Here is a 13,153-nt window from a genome sequence, read left to right as displayed (position 1 = left end):
ATTTTCAGTGAATACTGAGATGCTGCAAAGAGATCAACAATGGCACTGAAAACAAAACTGCTGGGTACTGCAGTGGAACACAAAGCAAAGGATTAAGTAAGAATTACTATGAACATACAGAGAATACTAGCTCATCAAGAATTTTTTCATCTCCAAGGAGTAATAACAATGAACAGTCACATCGCATGAAAAACTCCACACTCACTGCTAGACATGTTTCTTTCTACATACAAGCTGTCATTCCATGTTCTTTGATTATTAGTGAAGAGATTATTTTCTTCTGCCAAGAAGCAGCAACTGCATCACATACTACACCTCAATTTATGACTAAAGTGCAATTAACATTCATCTGGTATTTTTACAAGTAGTCGAAAACCAGCAGGCACTAATAAAGCCCTTTATCCTTTTAGAAAAGGACTTTTACAGTTAAAGTGTTTTTTTAAAAAATTAAATTCAGTAAAAAAATACTGAATTCTGATTTAGAGCATAAAGGTCTATCAATTCTACACTCAGAGTCCTTTAAAAAATAATTGCTACTAGGCACATATCTGTATACTACTAGAAATACTTCACACAATTTTGAAAAATATACCATATAGTACAGCAGTAAAATTATACGAGCAAATAAGCATGAATAGAAGTACTTGTATTTTTTAAGTCTTATATGACAGCAGTAGTTCTCTATATAACACACTGAAATTAAAACTAAGAACAGGAGTTGATATTACATTGTCAACTATCATTCTATACTGTAAAAACTGATTCAAAAGTTCTGTTGTCTTCATTTAAAACAACTTTTATATTCCTTTTCATCAAGGTTATCTATCCATTATTTCAAAACAAACTCCACTTAAAGCTAGTCTTTGCTACACTCCTGGGACTAACTGTAAACTGTAGTTAAGCATTCATCTGTGCATTATGTTCTGTCCTTACTCTATCTCTCAGATACTGCCAAATAGGCAATCATCTCATTGAAATCTTTTCTTGCTCTAAGTGGTAACATAGAACCACAGCTCATGCTGCAGGTGGTCAGTGATGCAAGCATATAAATATTTTATAAATAAATATGAGGGAGGAAGGAAGGGAGGGTGGAAAGGAAAAGATAACCCCAAATGTTTGCTTCTGGTATCATACAGCAAATTTCTCCACGATTTACCACTGGATAACACTAAACAGATGCAAAAGAAAGGGCATAATTTGTCAAAGGCATACAAATAGTTTTATATATCTCCTATTGAGTGTTAATGCTGTACCTTCTATGTATCTTAAATTTACTTCCTCAGAAGTATTTTCAGAGTAAGGTATCTCCCTTCCTGCATAATACAAGTTCCAAGTACACATCACTTAAGTCAAATAAATTAAAACCTTCATACCAGTAGCCTACTAAATTAATTTCCAAGTGTTACATAACTAACATAGTCTTATCGTCAATTCCATGAACAGAAAGTTTCCTTATCTTGCTTACAGTTCTCCAGTGAACTCTATTACAATGCTTGTTAATAACTACAGTGTCATCCTAGCTATTCAAAAAGCAAGTGACAATACTGTAAATATAATCTTAGGTTCTGCAAAATTCTTTGAGGTAGCTTCAGAATAGCAATACTATGACCTATTTGAGAGATAGATACTTGAAATATGTTTGGCTCTGTACCTCTAAATGACAGACTACATAGAGCAGTGCATGTGTATAATGCTATCCAGAAGAAAAAGAAAGCTGTGACTGTAATCTTGAATTACTCTGCAACGTCAAAGTTTGTATAACAAATCAGTCTCTATATCACCAATAATGTAACCAGCTATATAGGGGGTGTCTATAGTAAAACACGCTTTCATCATAGAAGTACTAATTTCCAAATTTTAAAGAACACATGCTGTCTACAGACAGGAAAAAAGAAATGGAAAACTGTTCAAGAATGGCAAGACATTACCAAAGAATGGAAAAAAAAAAAAAAGTACCAAGTAACAGTAAGAATTCTCTACAGTTAAGGTAGAAGATCATGCCCTTGTCATATATAAAGCCACAATAAAGTCTCCTTTTTTTATTTATGCATTAATGTCTGTTAGAAAGGTAGCGTTCAGATATAAAACACAGAGGAAGCAAATTTATTGGTTTGCTGTATTTAAACTATTAAGAATTTATAAGAGGATGCTTCAATAGCAGCATGTATTAGCCATCAATTGCCAATAAATATTCAGTAAGCCACTTACAACTTGCAAAAAATAGCCAAGGACTAACCAAACCATGAGGAGGTACAAAGAACACTACAACAACATTTTCTCACAAGAAAAAATTGTTTTGTGATGCAAAACTGTAAATCACAAATAATCATTTGATGAAAAACTAAACACATTGTACACTATCACATAGCATCTTGCTTTACACCCATTTGTCGTAACTTCTTGTGACCCAGCTTGCAAAGAACCTGGTACTTAACTTCAACACCTCTCCTTTTGGACACTTTTAAAATATCTAAATGTAAGTCTATGTTCCTAGCTTTATACACTCTAGACTGAAAATACTTAATGCTATTATTTTGTTATTGTGGCTTCTTAGATAACGGTTCTTGCCCTTCCCCAACATACAAACTTGCACACTTTAACATTCTTTAACTAAGTAAAACTAAGCTAAAAACCAGAACGATAAGCAAAACTGTATCAGCCCTTTGTCAAGGTCACCTGATCAACAATAATCCACACAAAGTTTTAAAGAAAAGCTACCAATACTTAGCATTATCAGAAAATGCCATCAACTTTGGATCCATTTCTGGGTCGCGTACCCTCTGGAGAAATACATTACAGTAGTCAGTTCCCAACTCAGAGATTATTTCTGCCTTAAGGCAAAACTCTACAGCCAGCACTGCATTTGTCTCAAGAGGCAAGAAGATAAGAAATTGCTCAAGCAGATGTCATTTTTCTTCCTGTGCAAGACTTGATCAAGACAGCAGACCATTCAAGTACCACAGTCTGATCTTTAAGATTCGCATAATATTTACTTCTTACTTTTTTTCTTTGCTATACACTCATTCAACAATTCTGCAGTAAACATCTTAGCAGGTAATTTGAAGTTTTAACTACAAAGCACTGATATAAAACTTTTAAGTCAATAAAGTTCATCAATAACTAATAAAACGCCAATCTAAAAAACTACTTCTGCATATAGTGGGGCAGGGGAGAAGCGGAACTGAATTAAAACACATTAAATCAGCCACCTAACAAAATCAATCTGGAGGTGCGAGCCAAGATGCAACTCGGTAACCTCTGAAAGTGAAAACTTTGAAGTGACCAGTCTTAGACATCTATATTTTGTTTGAGTAATGCAGACAATAAATTGTGATAATCCTTCAGGAACCTGCAACTCTTTCAGTAATCCTCTCTTTCCTAGCATCTAAGATGAAGTAAAGGATACTGCAAAGTGACCACATAACCCTTCATTGATCAGCTTTCCCTTCTCATTTACATAGATTCCTAGATGAAAGGGAAAGCTCTTTGGAAGTCAAATTCTCTTTCCACCTTCTTTGAACGTCAAATCAGTGTCAAAATCAGAGGAGTTCCTGTAATTTACACTTTTAGATATTTAATGATACAAATTGCTCACATATATAAAAAAAAATGAAAGAAAAAAGTCACCGTAACTGAAGTTAACAGTGGCTCTTCCAGCACTGAACTGCACAGCTGTCACTGTGTGCAAGACAGACACAGAAAATAAACTTCTCAGAATCTAGGTGATACTGGTACTGTCCAGGACAGGGTTCTTTGCCTTCAAGGCAGAAACATGGCACATGGGTGGAGTAATTCCCTTAGACCACTACTATGTGTATCCATTGTTGTAGTACTGTTTGAAAAACCTGTAACTACTTCTTCACAGGAACACAGAGATAGATACAGCTAAGTGTTTACCACAGAAGAGTTCTGGAAAAATAAGAATTACTGACCCAACAAAGCAACACAAGTTCTCCAGCACATCATCACTAAACTTGTACCACCACCCAGGAGACAGGACTGAAATAACTGTCTGCTTATGAACACAGCTCCGTTTCTGTGGACAGTATGAGATGTAACAGGTCCAGTGGTTCATAAAAATGGTATCCTGCCCTTCTCTCCAGTACTGCAAGGTTGACTTTACACCACAGGTAAAAATTCATGGAAGTTTTTTCTTCAGCTGTTGACATACCAGCAGGAAAAAAATCTAAATGGGTTTTTACATGTCTCTACTCTAAAACGCAACTGTCCCAGTAACAGTTTAAAATTAGTAAATAATCAGTTCAGTACTGGAAAGTTGCATCCCAAGCAGTTAAAAAACAAAGTTAAATACTTCAATAATTTCCTAGTCTTTTCCAACCATTTCTGTGCGTGACAATCTCTAAATAAATTTGACATGGTTATCACCGATACTAGGACAACTCTGGAATCGCATAACTGGATCAAAACTGACTAGAAAAGGTACTGCATAAGTGATTATTACTTGCTAGAGGAAACAATCCTCACTTTAAATGATACATCACACTTCTCAGCACATTGGTTCATACAAAATTAATGAACGTCAACTAACTGTGCAGAAAAAGATTTTAAAACCCCAGCAAGTCACATCTGCCCAGAATTAGATCTTGGTTATGCTCATAAAACTATCATTAAGCTAATGAAATGTTGTGCTTGAAAGAGAGCTTATATAATATGCATTTATCTCTGATTTCTATGAATCCGCAGTCTCTGTTTGCAGTACTGAACTTCAGATCTCATCACTAAACAGAAAGTTTTCCAATAGTAATATAGTTAAAGAAAAAGCAACTCTAAAAATGAAATTCATCTTTAAATCATAAACTCAAACTGTTGCTCACAGAAACCTGATCTCTTCTACCAAACACATAGATGCTTTACCTGAAAAAGGAACACAAACAGAATCTGGAATTGTTTTCCTCCCATCTCAAGAGATGCCAACAATATAATGCTAAAGAGATCACCAACCCTACCAGACTCACACCTGCAGAGAAACAACCACATTGAAGAGGAACTTCCCATCCAAGACAAAGCTTGCAAGAACTTCTAAGTGGAAATACTTACGTAATGATCGTCGTCTCTTGTTCTTCAACTTTCTTCTTTTATTCATTCCAGCTTTAGATGGAGATTCCTCTTTGGCCTTTGGCTGGCTGGCAACTTTTGAAGAGTTCTGCTGGCTGAAGTGTGTGGGCACATGACGGGCAAGTCCTCCCTGAGATGCAAAGCTGGCATTGCACCCACCAACTACACACTGAGAAAAAGAAACCAGAACAACTATTTTATCAGCGTGCTATAAGGCACTCATTCACAGGATCTTTTCATTTGACTTTTCTGGCTCAACCTCAAACACACTAAAAGGAAGGCAACTTCTTAATGACCATGCAATTCTTAAAACCAAACATAATCTGAAATAAATTTCTACCTGAACTTTGTAACTCTCAATAATTATTCCATGGAATAAAGATTTTTTTCTATGCTATATTATATTCCAGAATATTGTATAGCATAAAACCAAATACACTGAAAGTCTTCATACAGAAAATAAATGCTTCTGAAGAACTTTCCCCTTCATAGACTAATATTCCCACCTTTCAAAATACTGCACAGTTATTCTGTATTTCTCAACAGCTCTCCAATCTTCTGCATTTGATAACTAATTCTCCAATGTCCTCCTTTCTTTTAACAAGTCAGAAGTAAAATAAAACATTCTTACTCGTTAAATTTGAAACAGCTTAATGCTTTTTATAAATGCTATAAAAAGTCAATAAACAGTTATCTTATAGTTCTATATAAACCTTTAACTTCAGTAACTTGAAAGTTGTATTAATAATTTATGCATTTATTTTGGGATGTTACTATTATTTCAGAGCTATTTAAGAAAGTTCTTATTTAAAGAAAATGCCCTCTTTTCTCAAACAGAAAAATAAGAAAAGATCCAACAATACTTAAACAGAAATCACAAGATACGTGCAACTAAGCTAGTACTGGCTATGGTAATCATTGGTATTTTTGTAAGTATTTGGTTTCTATTTAAAATTATTTAATTTTCAAAATCAGTATTGAAATTATACTGCTGGAGAGGGAGGCACAAACCTTTTCTCCTGTGCTCTGAGCTTACAAGGGTAATAGAAAGGTCATTTTAAGATATGCATTCCATCATTGGCTGCAATGAATTGTGCATCCACATGACCAATTCTCCTTCTGATCCAGAGAGCAGTGGTTGATCAGCCAGTAGCAAAAAACCCATACCACTCTAAACTATTGGCAAGTTCTTCTTCCACATCTGTTCTGCTCCTTCCTCTCTTTCTCAGCTCTTTCACCTGTACCCCTCTTATCCAGCACTTCAAAGCAAACTGATGAGGCAGCTCCAACAAGAGTTCAGGACTAAGTAATATTGCAACTATATACATAGTGCTAAATTTTCTCTGAAGGACAAATTTGCAAGCTCTTACAGTAATCTGCCCCAAGTCTGCACATTTGATTGAAAGACAAGAAAACATCACTCAGCATGGTTTGTAGACTGAAAAGTCTGTTTCTGCTTCAGACCTAGCAAATGGTTTTCCATGAGCACCATAAAACAATGCAGCATCCATGAAGAGAAAAACCTGTATTAACCCCAAACACTTAATACTTGCTATAGGACTGAAAATATGTATATATATATATATTTCAAGATAGTAAAAGACAAAAAATAGCAGGGTATTTTTCACATTTTTATTTGGGGTTCCCCCCCTCCCCCCTTTATTAAGGGGGAAAAAACCACAGAAGTAGTTAGGGGAAGTTTTCTAAGTACTGAGCTAACTACAAACATGTAATTCCCTGACAAAAGAACTTCAGGATCTTCACACTGTATTTGTTCCTCCCTCTCTCTCTCACTAGTAACTATCTTCATAATTGTGAAGATTTTTACCAAAAACCTACCTACGCCTTTTTAGCTTGCCCTGTAATTTCCCGTGCTCAAACAGCAGCAATATTGTATACTTATATTTTAGTGACTTACAATGTAAGAAATGCCAGCACGTTATGAAATTCAAAACTCAAGAACATGATCTCATTTAAACTACAGCAACCTCAATGCAGTATTTATTACTTAAAATCAATACTGACAATTACAATTTACACTTACAGATTCATAGAATGGTTTGGGTTGGAAGGGGCCTTTAAAAATCATCCAGTTCCAACCCCACTACTGTGGGTAGGGACATCTACTGGATTAGTAGCCCCATCAAACCTGACCTTGAATGTGACCCATTTACTTGTATTAAAGATGATCAAATTCAAAATCAAATACAGGTAAAATATATGTGTGCATTAATTCAAATAGTTTTTTATCCTCCTTGAAATAGCTGTCTTGCCCATAAAAACAGTTTCATGAAACTAAACCAAGCAACTAAATCTAAACTTAGATTTAACTTTCATTAAGGTATTCCTAACTTCAGCTTCTGGATCCTTCTGATCCTACAAATACTGACATACACAATTAAAAAAAAAAATCCACAAAAAAAATAGCCTCCATACCCTGAAGTTCAATCAGAAAGAGAAATTAAAATTTCAGCCTTGTCAATGCCTGGTAGAAGTCAAAAAAACAAACTGAAGTTTTGGTACAGTGCATCCATTAGCATATTCCAAGTTTAATAAAGTGTAATATCAAAAGGCAATACCTTCTGAAAATAACACAAACTTTGTATCAAGCGCATTTCTGAAACTTTTAAAAACACAGGTTCGTAAGACTTAATTGTATTTCTTGTCAGATGGGAAACCGTTATGACAAACTACAGTTTGACTCACAATGTCGTAACTTGACTTTAGTCATGTAAAACAAGCACAGATATTCTATACAGATTATCTACAGAAGCTACCACTTACTTGTCTTGCTCTACACATTTTACTTTCAAAAGCCCCAAACCGGCATCCTTAAGTCTTCACAATATATAAAATGTGCAACTAGAAATTATCTTTTCCAGAAAGCCTACTTACAGCCTGCAGCCACAGAATGAAATATTTGCAGAAATCATTACATTTAGGTATCACATATTTTGAGACTACCTGATCATGTCATCAAATAATCAACAGCTGATATATCAAAGATGACACAGAATTCCTTTGCAGTAGACAGGAAATAGTAGAAGAGGAGAAAAATCTTACCTGGTTTTTTTTCCTTTTTATTTTTTTTTCTCTAAAATAATATATCCAGCAATCCGTTACTAATGGGTAAAGTCTCTTCTCTCCAAAGATAAAGGAGCAGTTCAGGCTGTCACTTCAGGATCTCTGGACGGTAAGTCACACCAAATCAGCTTCCCACCAAATAATTATACAGATCTAGAGGGCTTCTAATAAATCAAACTCAACTATTATGCAGAACTTTAAACCAATCTCTTTACTTTTCCCCCAAAACCTAAATCTCAACATTTTGCATTCAATTTTAAATATGATAGATTGGGTCCGGATTGGTGGATATGTTACTTCAAGAGAAAATAAGTCAACACATAAGAAGTTTAATTTCTCCAGTGTACCCATACCCACCATTATTAATGGGCAGTAATGACCAGTGACTTTAACAAACAGGATATAAAAATATCTAGCAATACAGGGTTTTTTTTCTAGATTCAAAATTCAGAATGTCCTTTTTAGAATATTCAATGTGTAATTTTTCCAGTAAATCTCACAGTAATATTTTAGACATCTGGATAAACTCTCATACTATCTCAACAGCTAAGTGTTCAGGTAGAATGCATTTACATTTTCTAACTGCATCTGCATTGCTCTTAATGAATTGAAAATATTCTGCCAGAAGAGTAACATACACAAATTTCAAATGAGGACTGAACTGCTTGGCTGTGTTTTTTACATTTCAGCAAGTGTTACTCTACTGAGAGTCGTACCAAATGCAGTCACCATTTAATGAATTCTGGGAGTTACAGGTGGCAGAATGAGCACCAAATTTCATTTTTGTTATTACTTTCTTCTCCCCATTCTAACAAAGGACAAAAGCCTGCAATAAACCTGTGTATTGTCATTGAATGCCTTTATCCCACATGAGCAAACCTTGCATGACTGATGTGAAGCACACCCACTGGAATCAGTATGTGAAAGCAGTTGGTTGCATACCTACACGCAGTCTTAGATTTACAGAAGATTACTATATGCAATTATTTTGCATAAAATCTCACACTGTTTTGTGCTTGCTCTACTATTTTTCCTTTCATTGTGCCTAACATTTTGCATTTGGTCACCCAGACTACATTTTAAGAGTTCATTTGATGTGTCTTCAAGAACACGTACAGCATGTACACTGTACAGCAACAAGGTATGGTGAGTAGTACTTTGTTGGGGTTTTGGGTTTGGGTTTTTTTGTTTGTTTTTTTTGAGTACCAGCAACCATGCTGGAAAATGCAGGTTGTCACAGCATATTAATTGTTCAAATACTTACTATTTGTAACAGGCAAGTTTAGGACAAGCAAGAATTTCTTCATTCACTTTTTCTCAGCTTGCCAAAGACAGCTACCAGCATCAGTTTTCTAACTCAGCAGATTATACCTCTAGATCTACCTGTCTACATGTTCTGAAAGTCTGAAAGTTAAATTGCTGAACCCTTGACACGACCATCACTACATGTTGATCATACACCACAACATTCCACCATTTTCTAAAAAGCTGCAAAAATTATGTAATAACAGAACTAAAAAAGAAAAATGTTTAGGTTTTTCTCTCTCAACTCTGAATGTAAAATCAGACACAAACACACTAACATCTCCAGAGAAACAATTACATGCTCTGAGAATACGTATATTAAATGAATGTCTACAATGACAGGAAAAAAAAAAAAAAACCAACCAAAAACTAAAAAAAAAACAACCCAAAACCCAAAAAACACCACGATGGCTGGAATCAGACTGCAATACGCAAAGAGAAAACTTCCAGCAGCACATGAGCCATTAACTTCAGGTATTAAGAGGAACAACATAACTTCAAAAATACCCAAGAGCGGGCCAAAGGCGGCCAGTAAGTTCTCAACCAGATACATGTTCTGTAAGACCAGTCTGTTTGTTCCTCCTGACAAGAAAAACAGATCTAGGAAACTCCGCTTACCAAAAGTAGGACTGGAAAAGCATGCTGATTGGCAGAAACAGTATTTGACTAGAGACTGAGAACTAGCTGTAATGGTTACTATATCTCATTTAACACACTTTTTCTTTGGTGAAGGGCTTGGTGGGTGCCCTAGGAAAAGACACTTTATCAGTAACAGAAGTTAGTGATTATGGCCTCAAAAAAAAAAAAAAAAACACAGGCAAAAAAATCCATCCATGCGTTCCACATGAAATCCAAGGCTATCAGTATTAAAAACTTAGAAGAAAAAGGAGGGAATGAACAGAAAAGCAATATGACAACTAAAGGGGAACTGAGGTCCTAAAATCTGCCCTGAGATCTAGGGTATCTTCCCCCACCACCATCACCCTAATTCACTAGATAACTCAGATATAAAATGTCTCCTTCTTAGGGGCTGGACATGCACTACCAGGATATTGCCCCATATAAAAATGGAGCTAGCATAACAGAGGTCTCAAAAATGGATATTGATAAAGATTAATTTACTTTTTCTGTGACACAGGTATTGCAATATTAATGCTGAGGGTGACACACTAAACTACACAAAAAACCCAGGAGAAAATTATAAAAATATGAAACATTTTGACTTTGTAATTTAGACGTGTGTTCACTTCTGTGACATATAAACTATGTGACTCTGTAGTTCATTCGAATGTATGGAAAGCGCAGGTAAATCCACAAAGACCTTTTAATATGAAAGCACAGCAGCTCATTTACAGCTGGATACAGCTTTTAATCAAAGGACACCACCATGTGTACCACAATAATAGATAATTAAACCCAAAATGGGCAACTACATAAAACGAGTACATTTGCAAGCAAAAGGGTGACAGGCCAGGGACATATCCTTAATGGAGTAGTTCTAATGCCAATGACAGCTTTATGCCTAAGACAGTCCCCAACTACCTTTCAATTTAAGAAAATACTGTTTTCTCTTATTTTGACTAGAGAAATAAGAATATGGCAGTCTGCCATATATTTTTTACGCTATCCTCTGGTCATTATATGATTACTTTGCTTTTACCGTTACAAAAGTAAATTTTCCATGCTTTTAATTGTCACTTTCCTAGTTAACATTCTTTGCTTTTCTTAAAAGCATCCTGAACAGCAGTTCTTCAGACAGAAACACGTATCTATACTATTTCCATTATGGCTTTTTACAGCTTCCCTCAAAAATCCTGACACTCGTTTTTTTTTTTCAATATAACACTGAATGACTAAGTATTTTCAGCAAGTTCTCTGTAAGTATATTCACATGACGCAACACAAATTTCATTTGTAATTTAGGTTTTGGGAGATATTGTCTGCTCATCATCAAGAACAAGAGGTCCTTAATCCAACTCTGACTTGAAAAAATTTGGGTTTTCCTAAATGTGAGCAGTCCAGATTTATAAGAACAGCTAAATGCACCAAATGGAAACATTTGCTCTGTTTTTGAATGACTGACATAAAACAATTAGTAATGGCTGTTCTTTGCCCAATCAAGACTAATTTCCAACACTAAGTGTTCTTCTATCAGACAGCAGGTTTCAAAAGCTTGTAAAAAAAAAAGTGAGGAAGGGGGGCTAGTTAATTAATAGGTTGCTACCACAGACAGTTATGTATGAGCCCTGAAGCCTATATTCAGCATAAATGACAGGGGAACAAAAGATGTTACAAAATTCTACTGAGACCACAATTATCCTCCATTCAAAGCCCCCAGGAACAGACTGAGAAATACAGAGATAAAAACAAACAGAAGGACTAAAGACAACAGTAGGAAAAAATGCGGAAGTGACACACGTTGGGCCATGATGATTAGTGCAATCCTAGCCTGTGCTTTGTTCTTTCCTTTAGTATGACCAGAAAGTACAGAAAATCAGCTGGTGAAATAACACATTAAACACAAGATTATTACTAGAACTAATTGTTGTAAATTTTAGGGCTCTAGCTCTAACTAGCCAAGCCAAAAACCTGGGATACCAACTTTTACTGACTTTGCTAAGTAACTCTGACAGATTCAAAAGTACTACTGATATTTCTGACCTATGCCCACTTCTTTTTAAACGCAATGTCTCTAAAATTTAGTTTCTTCGATTTAGATCAAGTATACAAATTACCCTACTGAAAGACTTTCCCTCAACACTAAAGCTTGCCATTATACTTTAAGGTATGTAAAATACTAAATCCCAAAATGACTAAGGTACAAGTTTCCTCTGATGAGTGGGGGGGGGGGGTATTTTATTCAGGGATTAGCACCTAAGATTTGATCAGTTGCAGGAACAATCATATCTGCAAACTTTCAGGGATCTATGATCCTTATGCAATGCTTCCAAAAGCATGCTAATTTTATTCCTTTGAACAAAGGGTATGATAACCTCAAGAGCAAGTTACCTGTTCCTATTCGCTCTCAGTCAGAAATTTTCAGACTAAACTACACAGTTCAGTATGGAAAAAAAGTCTAGCCTTTATTAAAAAACTTTTTCATATACAACGCACTATTTTTACTCTCTAGGTTTGAGTTTAGTTTTGTTTTCTGTCACAACTACTGTTTATAAGCTATGTAGAAGTAGTAACTTCTGGAAGACATCACTGTAACACAAAATTATTTTTCAGTAATAAAGCTGCCTTAAAATAAATAAATAATAATTAAAAAAAAAGGCAAAAGATACTACCTGAGAAGAAAGAGAGGAGAGGGAAACAGTGACTAAAACTTGGTGGGGTTGGGGGGTGAGGGAGAGGAAGGTATAAAATGCTACCTAAACTTTTTTTTTAAAAAAAAAAAAACCAAACCACAACAAACAAACAAAAAAACCAAAACAAAAAACTAATTCATTTTCATATCCTATATGGAAGGAGAACTTCAGTCTGAAGTAGTGTGGGTGGGACTTACCATCAAGTGATGCAGGACTGACAGCTATGAACTGCCCCAACTGTATCCATAAGAGGATGAAGCAACTCATTAATAACGGATTGGTGGATATGGGAATGATAAACACTACTATACCTAGAATTGCAGGTACAGATTAGGGGGAGAAAGAAAGAGAAAGTTAGAAAATACTATGCAGGAAAC

General features: G+C 35.3%; 1 protein-coding gene across 2 annotated transcripts in view; it reads right to left on the bottom strand.

Annotated features, from left to right (window-relative positions):
- The window catches only part of AEBP2 (AE binding protein 2), a 51,853-nt gene that overhangs the window by 15,599 nt on the left and 23,101 nt on the right, over positions 1-13,153 (bottom strand). For both annotated transcript variants that reach the window (XM_037389093.1, XM_037389095.1), the window contains exon 4: positions 5,059-5,245. In XM_037389093.1, coding sequence (XP_037244990.1) covers positions 5,059-5,245 — 187 coding nt within the window. The remainder of the gene's footprint in view (positions 1-5,058; positions 5,246-13,153) is intronic.

The sequence above is a fragment of the Falco rusticolus genome, chromosome 5 (genome assembly GCF_015220075.1).
Source record: "Falco rusticolus isolate bFalRus1 chromosome 5, bFalRus1.pri, whole genome shotgun sequence".
Classification (NCBI taxonomy): Eukaryota; Metazoa; Chordata; class Aves; order Falconiformes; family Falconidae; genus Falco; species Falco rusticolus.
The sequence above is the reverse complement of the archived record's forward strand: the minus strand, read 5'-3'. Positions and strand labels throughout refer to the sequence as shown.